Source organism: Limulus polyphemus, unplaced genomic scaffold (genome assembly GCF_000517525.1).
Source record: "Limulus polyphemus unplaced genomic scaffold, Limulus_polyphemus-2.1.2 Scaffold2647, whole genome shotgun sequence".
Classification (NCBI taxonomy): Eukaryota; Metazoa; Arthropoda; class Merostomata; order Xiphosura; family Limulidae; genus Limulus; species Limulus polyphemus.
In genome coordinates this window covers 136,779-151,174 of record NW_013668257.1, presented here as the reverse complement: position 1 = coordinate 151,174, position 14,396 = coordinate 136,779, and the positions used below count along the sequence as shown (strand labels likewise).

The 14,396-nt window shown below is 32.1% G+C and overlaps 1 protein-coding gene across 3 annotated transcripts in view; it reads left to right on the top strand.

The window, feature by feature from the left end:
• The first annotated feature begins 463 nt into the window (after window positions 1-463).
• Window positions 464-14,396, top strand: part of LOC106467525 (coiled-coil domain-containing protein 174-like) — a 128,773-nt gene continuing 114,840 nt past the window's right edge. For 2 of the 3 annotated variants that reach the window (XM_013927889.2, XM_022395722.1), the window contains exons 1-2: window positions 464-607; window positions 11,723-11,824. In XM_013927889.2, coding sequence (XP_013783343.1) covers window positions 566-607; window positions 11,723-11,824 — 144 coding nt within the window. In that variant the 5' untranslated portion in view covers window positions 464-565. Of the gene's footprint in view, window positions 608-4,648; window positions 4,682-11,722; window positions 11,825-14,396 lie in introns of those variants that run through there. The other variant, XM_022395723.1, reaches the window with a different exon arrangement.

Below are 14,396 nucleotides of genomic sequence, written 5' to 3'. Positions count from 1 at the left end.
CGTTATAGCGTTTGTTTTAGCGCGAATGTTGAAATCAAGTGTATCGTGAAGTTATATTCAGAAAGAATAAACCAGTTTTATTAAGTAGGGACTTGTGTCGCGGAAGTTTCGTCGGAACGAAGTTACCGAAATTTAATTAACAAACGGAGACGTAACACATCATTATAAAGTTTTTAACATCCAATGGTCGTTCTTCTCATTTTGTGACCCCCTTTAGGCTTATGACGCTAAAAATCGGGTTTCTATACCAGTGGTGGACAGGGTACACATCGTTTATTATATAGGTTTGGGCTTAACACCAACCTATTAACGAATTTATTTTGTGGCTATGGGCGTTCCAAGATATCATTCCAAGCATATTTCGTGTTCTTAATTGTTTTTTTTTGTTGTTTTTTTCGTCTCTGAACAAACAGCAGACGCAGCTATTCTGCGCATGCGTACTTAGTTGAGGAACAACAATTGTTTATGTTCCGAGTGGCCGGCCAGTCGTCTAATAAATATACTTTATAGTAATTAGTATTGGTAGGACTTATATTGTGTCTGAAATTTTTAGAGATCTAATAATATGGACAGTGATAAGAAAAAAATTCAAGTCAATTCTGCTTCGGTAAACATGGTGTTTTGGATTTTAAATATAATAGTTTGCTAATGAACATAGGCTTAAACTTTTATTTTTTAAGATTATATTGAATGTTTCTATAATTATAAACTTGGGATAGGTTATAATCACGATCCGTTGCGTCGTAAACTGTCGGTCCTAAGGCTTAAGTTTAATAAATTATTTTAATTTGTTTTAAATTTTAGTATTTCTGTATCATAATTTCTGACACTGTAGGAGATTGAATAATACAAATGTTTAGATTATAAACCTGAAACGAGTGTTCCACATTTCTTGGGTTAAAAACAAATAAAAAACTTCTTTTTAATTTTATTAACGATTTTAATGATTACTCCCATTTTTAAGTTGTTTAAACATGAGCCGCATCTGTCGAATTAACACTGATAGTGGTATAGGTTAAGTAAATTAGTATTAGTAATTAGTTAAGAATAGAGCTATCTGAAATCCGATGCAATAAATTATAAAATTAGACTTGTAGAAAGCGACTTGGTAATAGTTTTTAAATTTAAGGAAAAATCTTTATTAAAAATTAGATAATATCATGAATGATCAAATACTGAAAGTAAATAGGTTTACAAATAAGTTTTCGTTAACATGATATTGACACATAAGGAAGGTAACTGAAAACAGAAAATGAAACATTATATTTTTTTCCCCAGCAATTAAGGTAATATTTCATTTTGTGTACTCCCATTGGCAATAGACCTAATTGTAATAAACCTAAAAAAATACAATCATCAGGTTGTCAAATATAGAATAAGGTTTAGATACAAAAATTACTTTGGCACACATTTAGAAACAAAATATTTTTCTTTTTATACTGTTTACAATACGATGTAGTAGATGTTTAAAACATTTACACAGTGATATTTTTAATTTTATGTATGTGCACATATACGCTACAAATATATCACATAAAAAAACTAGAAATACTGCTTCAAAGTTTTTTTCATTTACAATAAAGTGGCAGACCAAGTTTGCAGAAAAAAATGTAAAATTAAACTTTTATTTTGGTATATGATTACATTAGAGCAGACTAAATGGGAAAATCAAGTGTGGAATGCATATTTATGCATAAGGCTTCTGTCTTCACAGCCACTCACAGTATATATGATCAAATTTATCATTAATGTAACTTGTAAGAGATGCTGAGTGTGAATTTGATTTTAAGTTAAACCAAGGTTCCAGAACCACCAAAATATTTGAACACAAACCACTAACATTTGGACTCCTTAATTGCTGCAATTTAGGTGAATTTTTGGTTTAATAGAATAATACTCAGTGTATCTGTGTTGGGGATTTATAATTTAGGCTATTATTAATAATATTAGTACTTAAAATAGTATCTCTGGTAGAGAATAGTAATAGTAATATCTATGGTGTTTTGAAATGTTTTGTACTCCTGCAGTGATCCTGTGATTATGTAGGAATTTCAAGAATATGCAACTTTGGTGCAACAAATTTATTCTTTTAAATTATTCAGTAACAAGATATTTAAAATATTAAAAAATAAATGTGAAGTCCAATTTATCATTCAGTTTCCCACTTGTCGTAGAATTATGTTGGTCCAGTGAATTCCACCTCTCATCAGTAGTAGCCTTTTACAAGTGACAAGTGGTCAATTGAAAGATAAATTGGGCTTCAAATTTATTTTTAAGCAGTATTGATACTTGATACAAAGAGGATGTCATTATGTGATGATGTATATGTTCTATTTAATTTTTAAGTTTGTTAAACAAATATTAACTTTTACCTAGCCATAAGTCTCTTGTCTGTGTACAAAAAACAATGAAATAGTTTAGTAAGTTAAAGCTTAGGAAACTATTTTTTCCAAGGAGTAATGGTATGTAAACAATAATGATGTTTTGTGTAAGCTCGGGAGATAATCATCTCAACTTCTAGGAGTTTAATGTTTGGCAAGACCTGTTATGTATTAAAATTTTGATGTTTTGTAAACATTTTCTTTCTAATGGAAATCTTCACTTATCGGTCATATTATTCAGTGCAGACAGTGACTTTTCTGGAGCCCAAATTAAACCCATAGTACATTAAGTACAAGTTGCTCATAAAATTCAGGATCTGGTTATGATTTTAAATTGAACTTAGAAGTTCAGAGCTCAAATACTACATTGTCTTTCCCCATTATGGTAAATCATGGAGCTATACAAGCAGTATTATGTTGCTTGTAGTAAATGTAATAAAATCTTTAAATTATTAAGTATGGTAGTACTTAATAGTAGAAATTGACAATGTTTCCAAATAATTCACAAGCTGAAAAACCACCCTGTTGAATTCTTGAGTGAAAAACCGGCCCTTCAAAGTATTGGTTATGATATATTATGTGCATATATACTAATAATACACTAATAAGGTCGCTAATGTTTCAGGTATAACAATTCAAAAATTTCTAAAACAGCAACTTTTTTGTCTACTTCTTACCTACCTATCTGATCATGTCAGTTGGGCAAGTCCCTATACACCACATTCTATAGCTACAATTTTTTTCCAGCTTACTCAACTAGTCTGTGGGTAACTGCTTTTGATAGTCCGATAAATATGTACAGATTTTTTATAACTGGTAAACATATCATGCACATACTTAAATATCTTTTCAACCCAACAGATGGTGCTATGTATTGGTGAATAGATACGCGATAAGTTTCTAAAGGTAAATTATATACTTTATACAGGTATAACATAAAAAGTAAACAAACAAGAGTATTAAAAATTATGAATTTTAACTTGAAGTAGGGATCCTGCTACAAAAAAGTAATGAAACAAGAATTAAAATCACTATCACAAATTTATAACATTTAATCCCTACTTTGGCAGCTTTATACACTTATCTGTAGGCGAAAGTAAGAATTCATTTATTAATTTGTGATTGTGGTTTTAATTCTTGTAAAAGTTATAGCTATTGAAGATATGGCTATACTGAAAGTTTATAGATGTTGTGTCCATTCCATGGACATATACAAACTGAACAAATATATAGAAAAACATTTTAAAGTAAATAAACAAGTAAATTGATCCATAAAACTAAATGCAGCAGTCTGAATTTGCCAACCAAAGTAGGGATTGAAAATCATTTAAAAATGTATCCAACTAGTATCACATTACTTGTTTGTGTACTTTTTATTACAGCATTTATTTTGTTTTTGATACTTCATATAGCAATTTATCAAATAACCAATTATCCCAACTTTCTGTTAAAATTTTAATTTGTTTTTCCTATTTGTGTATTTATAATAGGATGACCTAATATCCCATTCTGGCAGGGACAGTCCTTGTTTTTGTAATACTTTTCCCAGTTTAATTTTCTTAGTAATCTGTAACTTTTTTATTCTTTTATTCAGTTTTTGAGCTTTTAGGAAGTTTAAAGAATGATCAAGTTCTTGATCCAGATAATATTTCCCCAGTGGTTTTGAAGGATTGGGAATGTGGGTCATTGGCTATTATTTTTTGTAATTCTTTGAATGTGGGCAGGTGCCAGATAATTGAAAGTTGGCTAATGTTATTCCTTTTTTCAAGGGAGCTGATAAAAATTATCCCAGTAATTATAGGCCTAATAGTCTTATATCAGTGGTGGAAAAAGTTTTTGAAAGTTTTACAAAAGTTGTTTTGCAAAGGCATTTAACAAAGTGTAAAAATTTTGTTTGATAGTCAGCATGGTTTCACTACGGGAAAATCTTGTCGTACTATCTATTAGAGATTGTTTGAAGAGATTACCGCATATGTAGATAAGGATACATACATATATTTGATGTCTCTGGATTTTCAAAAAACATTTAATAAGGTGCCACATAAAAGGCTTGTTAAAAATTGTCTCTGTAGGTGTGGGGTGATAGGTTGGCTCATTGAATAGAACACTGGCTAGATGGAAAAAGTAAAGGTTTGTTATAACTGGTGTTCAGTCAAGGTGATTCATGTCACAAGGGTAGTACCTCAGAGCTTGATGTTTGGACCTTTGCTTTTTTGGTTTGCTAAATATGTTAGAAGATTTTGGGTGTTGGTGTCTGTGAGGATGCTGCTGCTGCTTTACAAATGGATTTGAATTATTTGGTGAGTTGGGTAAACAAGTGATAAATGGCTTTTAATTATAATAAAAGAAAAGTAATGCATGTGGGATATCATAATTTGAATTATGAGTATAATTTTGATGGGAATAACTTTAACAGTGTTATGGAAGAAAAGGATCTTTGTGTTCTAGTTGAACAATATCTTAAGCCATCCAAGAAATGTGTTATTGCTAGTGGCAGGACAAATTGGATTTTAGATTTTATCTACCATAACACTGAATACAAGTCTAATGAGGTATAATTTCATTGTATAAGTTGTTGGCTAGACCATATTTGGAGCACTGTCCTCAGTTTTGGGCTCCATACCTTAGGAAGGACCTTGAATTGTTAGAAATGGATTCAGAGAAGGCTATTAAAATGATATATTAAATGGAAATATTGTCATGTGAAAGCAGGTTAAAATCTCCAAAATTGTTTTCTCTTGAAAATGTTCTATAGGGGATCTGATTTAAGAGTTTATAATTATTAAGGGAATTTATAGTCTTGATGCATAATCTTTTTTTTTGCACTTAATGGTAAAAATGGTAGGACTAACGTACACAAGTATAAATTTTGGCAGGGTAGGAGTCATCTTCAGATAAAACAGTTTTATTTTTCTAACATAGTGGTTGGCCTTTAGAAATGGCTGCTTTCAGATAGGGTATATGTAGTTAATTTAAGAGAGTTAAAAGGAAGTTAGAAGAAAAAAAAACCTTTACACTCCAGATAATTGTAAGAGAATATTTATTTTAACTGACATTTTGCCTTTGTGGCTTCTTCAGGGCTAGTACATAAAATTCCAGTACATGTTACAGTTTTATTTACTAGCTCTGAGGAAGCTACAAAGGCAAAATGGCAGTTAAAATAAAAGTTCTCTTATAATTATGTGGAGTGTAAAAGTTGTTTTTTACTACTCTTGTCATCAAAATGTGTAAACCACTCAAGTATGCTCTACAAGTTATAAAAGTAAAAGGGAAGGCTTGATAAATTCTTGAATGATAAGGGTTGGCTTTGAGTGTTTTCAGTGTAAAGTTTAGTGTATGGGATGGCCTAGATGGACCAACAGATCCCTTGTTGTCCTTAAATTTTATGTATATTTGTATAAGATTTTAACTGATTAGGGAACTTATCATACAACTTGGAATGACTCAGAATAGCTTTTGCTTTTTCCTCTGTGTTTGACCTTAGACAGATTGCACCAGGTGACACTTCACTATTGCATAGCATATGCCATCAATAATGTGAATTTGTTCCTGCGTAAACAAAGATATAGAAGCTGTTCATGGCCAGCGTTAAATTCTCTAGCTTGGTAGTTTGCTGGAATGTTTTTGTTGCTCCCAAAAATATTTAAATGCTTGACTGTTTGCTGTTGTGATGTCTACCTAAACCAAATCCACTGGACTTAAGAAGACCCTGTGGCAATTTCTTTTGAGACTCTTGTACAGGAGACATCTATTAGATATGTGAATTTGAAATAAGCAAACCCCCCAAGTTCTTCTACAACCTCACAAAGTTATACTTTGTTGTTAACTCATCACTGGAGGGAATGAAGTACACTTCACTGCTCATTATGAAACAAGGTTACTTTTATTTATGCATTACTCGTGGTGTTTTAATATTCATAAAACAACTAATCAACAGCACATTCAGAACTGAATCAAAACTATTGAAAAGCATAATGTAATTTAATGTATTATATTCAATGTTATGTAAAAAATTTACCATTGGAGATTTTATTTTTGTGGCATGCATCATTGATGTGTGTTTACAGTCATGCCACACTAAAGAAAGTTTGGAAATAATTGTCTTCTTAAACCAAATAGCAAAGCAAACAACATATTGAGTAAATAAAGTTCAGAATATCAATTCATTTGAAAAATATTCAAAAATATTATTTACTAAATGAATAAAATGTGTATGTCCTAAAAAATTTCAATCAAAATGACTGAAGTTTCAAAATTTTATCCAATGAATAAAATTTGTATGGCCACCCATATACTGATTGTATTTGTTTGGGATATGCAGTCCATAATTAGTGTCAGGTTATATATCCTTTGGCTTAAACAATTTCTGGACCTTCAGCCAACATTTATGAAAAGTTCATATTATACCACTTGCATATTTGCTTGCTTTTCTTTGTGCAATGTAGAAGTCATACCATGAAGATCTTTGGTCTGTTATATCAAGCTCAGAATTAATGATCTATGACATCCCAAAATGGCTTGTTAAGATAGCAGATCCACTTCATCATCGAGAAATCAGTCTATAACAGTGCAGGCAGTGTGGAAAGGAGCCATGTCTTTCTTGAATTATCTAGGATGTCCAGCTACTTCTCAATAGTAAGATGACAACTGTTCAACCTATTCCATACCAAACATGCAAATATCATGGTATAGCTACTGGATCCATTTATAGATGTACCACACAATCAGTGTTGTAGCATTCATGCCCAGGCCCCATGTTGGGTGCTCATTACACAACTCTAGGCACTACTCTTTGTTGGTCAATGTGGTGAGAGGCTTGTGGACTGCAGCATGCTCATAGAAACCTAGTTTATGCAAACACGTATTCCATAATATCATTGTACTGACTACAGTTCCAGGTGACTGGATAGACTCCCAGGTGAGTATTGTTATGTTTGCTCATTGATTCTGCTTAATATTTTGTTGAGCATTGTTTGAGATCTAGGCCTCACTTTCCTAGGTTGACTTTGGCAGAGAATATTATGAGCATAACCCTGAGCTGTCTATTGTGTTTTTACATCCTGCACAGTAAATTTGGGCACATCCAGAATTATTGAAATTTGTCTGCTAAATTACAGACAAATGGCATCCAATTGCTGTTTCTTTTATTTAGGACTTGGTTAGCTCTCATCATTTCAAAATCATATTATGGATTGTTTTCCAAACAAGCATGATGGCTTTTTATATTTGTGATTTGAGATATCACGTGATTGCAAAGCACACTCACATAATTGTATCTCGTGTTGTGTTCTTGCATAGGTGGGCATACATGTTGTAACAGGATAGTTGGCCTTTGGAATGGGTTGTTCTCAAATGGTGTGGATGCAATAAATATAAAGCACTTTAAGGGAAGGCTTGATAAGTATTTGATCAATAAAGGGCTGGCTTTTAATTTTTAAATTTAGCTCAATCTAGTGAATAGGTCACGCTGGATGGACCAACATGTTCCTTGTTGCTCTTAGATGTATCAAGAGCAAGCAGAGTGTTAGGATGGGAAGTAGGCCTTTGAGGGATGATAAGGGTATGCTCGTATCTGATGATTATGAGAACATTGGATTATTTTACTTTTTTTTTTTCAAATTTTTACTTATGAAGATTAACATTCCTCATCTTGAGCAATTGCTAGATGAAAACAAGATCAAACAAGATGATCACATTCATTTTGAGCTCATTAATCAAAAATTAGGAAGTTTAAAAAATGGTAAGGCTCCTTGGTCAAATGATATACTCAAAGGGTTTTAAAGAGGTTAAGAATTAGATATATGAGCCATTTAATGCTGTTTATTGTAATTCCTTAAATAGTGAGCAGAAGCCAGAAAAATTTCAAAGTTGGCTAATATTACTCCTTGTTTCAAAGAAGGTGATAGGTATTGTTCTGGTGTTTATAAGCCTTTCAGTCTTACATCATTGGTGAGAAAATTGCTTAAGAATGTGATAAAAGATGTTTTGCAAAGTCATTTAATAAAGTTTAAAATTTTGTTGAATAGTCAACATGGTTTCACTAGGGGAAAATTTTGCCTTACTAATCTTTTGACATTCTTTGGTGAAGTTACTGCTTATTTAAAGGATGGTAAAGGTGTGGATTTAATGTATCTGGATTTTCAGAAACAATATAACAAAGTAGTATATGAAAGGCTTGTTAAAGAATTATCTCTATAGATGTAGGGGATAAGTTGATTCACTGGATAGAAAAGTAGCTGGATGGAAGAAAGCAGAGGGTTGCTATAAATGTAGTTTAGTCAAAGTGGATTAATGCCAAAAGTGTTATATTTCAGGGCTCGGTGCTAGGACCTTTGTTCTTTATGATTTACATCAATGACATCAAGAAATGGTCAATAAATTACTTACATTTGCTGACAATATTAAGGCCTTAGATGTTATTGGGTATGAGAAAAACAATACTGTTTTACAAAATGATTTAGATCATTTGTTGAGTTAGGTGAATAAATGACAGATGACTTTTAATTATAATAAATGCAAGGTAATGCATGTGGGATATCATAACTTTAATTATTAGTATAATTTTGATGGGAATAACCGTAATGGCATCATGGAAGAAAAATTGTTCTGGTTTATCACTTTTTTTAAGTCATCAATACAGCATGCTGTTGCTAGTGGTAGGACAAATAAGATTTTTAGGCCGTATGAATAAAAACATTGAATACAAGTCTAAAAAGGTTATAATATTTATTGTATAGGTTATTGGTTAGTTCAAATTTGGACTACTGTTTTCAGGCTCCATACCTTAAGAAGGACATTGAATTGTTGGAAGCGGTTCAAAGGATGGCTGCTAGGATGAAAGGGTTGTCATACTAGAACAGGTTAAGATCTCTGAAAAAAAAAGAGTTGTAAGGGATCTGATTGAAGAGTTTAAGATCGTTAAGGGAATAGGTAGTGTTGACGCTTTTTTTTTTCATACTTAATAGTGAGAATGGTAGGACAAGGGGACTCGAATATAAATTTTGGCAGTGGTGGAGTTATCTTCAACTAAGACTTTGAAATGGGTTACCTTTAGATGTGGGTGGATCAATAGGTCCCTTTTTGTCCTTAAATATTATGCTATAAATCTTCATATCCATAAAATTGCCCAAAAGACTTAAAGGAATTCAGATTATCTTCACAAATCTCATTAATAGGCAAATTATTCCTTAAATTATTATCTGACACTGTATTAAAAAAAGCCTAATAATCATTATCAGTCTAAACCTGTTCTTTCTTAGCTTTTATTTATTTCTTCTAATATTAGGATTTCATTTCCAATTTTATCCTTCCACCACTCTAACAAACCTATGGGCATGAGCAGTTTGTCCAAGCCCTTAATGTTTTAAACTAATCAAAAAATTTCTAGTTCTACACTACATAGCAAACCAGTTCAAATCTTTGAATTTGTCTTCATATCTTACTTGCTTAACTTTTAAAACATTTTTGTAGACTACTTCTGAATTCTTTCCAAGCAAATCATTACCTTTTCTGTAATAAGGGTGCCAAAACTGAACACAATTTCAAATGAATCTTTACCACAGTTTTGAACAATGTGATGACAACACTCTTACTTTCGAGGGGCAGTTTGGGCTTTGGCTCCTGATGCTTTGGTTGCATTTCCCTACATCTGAACTTTTTTGTTCACTTATTACATTATCCATTATTGTCTGTGCTTTATCCTCCCTTTGCCTTTTGGTTGGGGTGGTTCTATGGTTTTTTTGTAACTTTTTTCTGATGGTCTTACTCATCTTTTTTTTTTGCTACAATGATATGCATTTCCTCCTCAGCCTTGCTTTACCGATGTGGCTGCTTTGAAGTTGGGTTCTTCTAGGTTGGGATTTTGTTTTCTTTAGTGTTCTTTTACCCTCCTCTTCATTACATGCATTACGCATGGCACCTTTTTTCTATCATGAGATGTTGGGGGGGTCTTCATGCCTATTTGGAGACCAGAGTTGTTTCAGCAAACCTCCATAACTCCATTTTCACTTGTCCCCCTTAGTGGGATCCCATTTCTTCCCAGTGTCAGTCACATGTGGCTTGGGTCTTACTTCTCCAGGGTCCCTTCTATGAGGAGATCATTCTCGTTAGGGGTTTTCACTCCTGTTTTGTATATATGTTGGATACATGTCTCCATATTCCAGTTTCCCTAGCATCCAGATGTTCTTCTTCATTTTGTTCTTCACATGCGTGTGTTGTGTTTTCAGTTTAGAGTGTTTTTATTCAACCTTGCCATGGCTCCCTCTGTGTTCAGCATGTCTTCTTCCTTCTCTGAGCTTAGTGTATACTTTTCCAGGGAAGACTGGATACTTATACTTTCTCACTGATCATATCTGCACTCCATACTCAGTTTCTTCTTCAGGAAGTTGTCTGAGTGGGTTGGCTCCTCACATTACTGATTTAATTCCTTACACCTGATCAATTTCCAGTTTTTTTGGTGTATTTTTCATCTCAATTCTTGGTTGAGACCAATCTTCTCCACTTTGGTTAGAGCTGTAGTACATCCTTTAGGTGTCTTCTCATCTTCTCCCTTTCCTTTTTGCATGTGCTGTTCTCTCTCATTGAGGATGTGGGCTTTTCTCGCAGCCCTCATTCCTCTTGGTCATGCCAGCATGCACCATCCTCTGTGGGTATTTGGAGCACCAAATGCTGGCTTAATCAGGATCCCTTGGATGCTCCTCTTACCCTTTCCCCTCACAAATAGTCTGTATGGACTATTGGTTGGGTAGGACCTATATTGCTGCTGGGGTTCCTCTTCCTTCTCCTCATGCAAATTGTCACATTGCTTCTTTTTATGTTTGGGTAGCATCTCTTTTAAGTTGCCCATTTCAGATGTAAAATCAGAAGTGGGTAAAAATAGTATTTCAGAGTGTCAGTTATATGAAGAATATGATGCCTTGACTATTCCTTTAAATTTATTTATTTCCTGTTTATTTTTCCTTTAAATTATGTGGGAATAAAAGAAAGACAACTTTTTATACTTAGCATTAATTAACTGAAAGCAAAAATTTATATTCATAAAGTTTGTGCTTGAGAGTACTTGACTTAACTGTAGATGCATCTAAAAAAATCATTGTGTACAAACAGTTGCACAATGTGACACAATGTAACATTATGATATTTTCTTTTTGTTATTAGTAATAATTTGCTCTTGAAATATAAAATATAAATGTATTAAAATGGTCACTGTTCATTGTTCATGTTATATTAGCATATGGTATGAGGCAACAGTTACTATTGAAATTTCTTCATATTTTTGTATAGTGTGAAGTCTTATAGAATACTTACAGGTATTATAATAAAAGTTTTGTCCCACTGTTTAGTTAATTGACTTGAAAGCTGAGCTTTTCCGAAAACGAGAAGACTTTAAGCAAGCCAAGTTACAGAAGGAACTTGGAAATGCAACTCCTTATTCCCAAGAAAAGGTAAATTTGCATGTGACTTTGTGGATACTAGCATGTTGAAAATCAACTATATACATGCTGTTATTATGAAGTAGTGCTTTGTAGTTATTCTGGTACATTTTATATAGGCCTGTGTAGAATCATGTTGAAAACCAGCCTTTCAGAGTAGGCAAAGTACCGTAGGCATTTGTTTAGGGTGGAGAAATGTAAACTGGCAAGAAGAGTAGTAGTGATGAAAGCAGCAAGATTTGTAGAACTTGCAACTAGATTAATTGCTGGGCTTATTAATCAATTACACATAATTAATTAATTACTGTCACATGAGGCTAATTTTCCTATTTTCTACTTTTACTGTTTGGTTTTGAAGACATTTTCAAAATACCCTTCACTTAATTATATGTCAATGGCTGAATCAAAGTGTGCATGTCATGAACTTTTACAGAATTACATTCAAAATTTAATTTAACAGCTACATTATCAATAAATGTCACTAAGTTTGGCATTAAAACATAGCTTATTATTAACATTTTTATGTTATCAAAATTTGGTTTCTTAATTTTGAAAAGAAATATTTAGATAAATTCTTAGTCTTCTTTGGGCCATGTAACACATTTAAACTCTGAATTGCCCATTTTATATTTTCTATCTACTTGTTTATGATTTTCTCTGTGTCCAACTAATTACAAATATATATATATATATATATATAAACTTGGAATCTTCAATTTTCTTGCTTTACTTAGGTATATAAAATGTGAAACCTATATGACACACCCCTTCCATATCATTTTTTCTGATAACGTGCATCCCTATCAGAAATACATTTTCAGTATAGGAAAATTATAACTTTTCCTATGAACATTATTACTATTGATCAAATCTTGTGTGTTCTTGAACATGTTTTGAAAATTAATTTGCTTTCCAACAATGAAAGTAAATGTTCAATTAATATACACTAAGGTAATAGTAATTTATTTATATGCACTACACTAAATCCTCTTTTTGATAACATTTAGAATTATCATTCATTAACATAAACCATACATTATATGTATGTCAATTATGAGCTTTTAATACAAGTTACCAAAATATAGTTAATGAAATTATAATTTTCAAAGTTAATAATATAAAGTTTGTAAGGTGTTCATTTTTCTATTTCATGGTACTATGTAGGTATTGTTGAACTTCTAAACTTTAAGTTGTAGTGAAATAAAACTACTATTTTGAGTTGTATATAAAACTATATACTTTTAATATTGTTCCAATTTCCTAAACAAACTCTCTGTAGGTACCTGATGGTGACAAAACCTTGTCGAAACGTTCAATTGCTGTTATATTAAAGTTTTTCTTCATTACCCATTCAAGCCGTCTCCAGCCATTATTAGTCTCAAAGTGGGTTCCTCGTCATCAAAATCAAAACTATTTAGTTATTTGCAAGAATATTGAAATGAACAAGAGAACATTTCCCCATCAGTTGTCATAACAGGAATGTACTAAAATCCAAATATTTATCTCATAAAAATCTAAAGTTGTGTTATGGAAAAGCTGTTATAATTTACAAATAGGCTTTTGTCTTGCACTCTCACTGTCAACAAATAAAAGCAGCATTAAAAGACTGGAAAGTCCTGGAAAACTGCTTTAACACAATCCAGTCCTGAAATACCCTGGAAAATTGACATTTTATTATAGGCTCATGGAAAGCTGTTTTTTTTTTTTTTTTTAACTTGCTTATTGCATTCCCCATTTTTCAGCCTATGGCTCTCACAAATATGTTGGATATTACCTAATTCAATTTGGCGCACTATTCATGCTTTTGGATTGGCTCACTGTTTTATCAGTCAAATGTATTTCCATCTAAGCTCTATGTTTGCCAGAGCTAGCAGGTGAGGTTATGGTTGCTACTTAATAATGGTTTAGTTAGGTGTTTTGTTTAGTCCTTTAATCAAAAAACATTATGTTACTCAAAAATACCAGGCAAGTGCCATTCTAATTACGGATGGCCAGAGGTAATTTTTTCACAGAATTATGCATTATATACACAGGAAGTTTGAATAGAGTGCAAAAAAGATAACAGCACTGTTTTTCTAAACTGCAAATGTAAAAGACCTACTGGTTCAACTTGCAAGTGATTTTTTAATGAAACATGAAAAATGTTGTAAGCCTCCTTTAACTCTTTTCAGCATGGGCTCGGGCCCTGGGACTGACCTCGTAACCATTTTGTGCTTGTTATAGTTTTCATGCTATAACTTTTAAATTAGTAAGCAAATGTTAATATAATTTGGCAGATTATCAGTAAACATTACAATGCTTTCATACACAAAATAATTTTTCTTATTAGTCATAAGGTTTGTAAAACAAAGTTTTTCTCATGCAAAGAAATATTCATTTTAAGATTAAAAATACTTTTATGCCTCAGAAAATTTTGAGATTTCACATGTGAAATCTTTATAATGTCCAGATAGTTATCAAACATTTCTTAAGAAAAGAAACTTTATATTTTATCCATTATTTTCAGTAATTAATATCTGTACGGGTTTGGTAGATTTGACCGATCTCACAACCACCAAAAAAAAATAGGAAATAAATATGAATA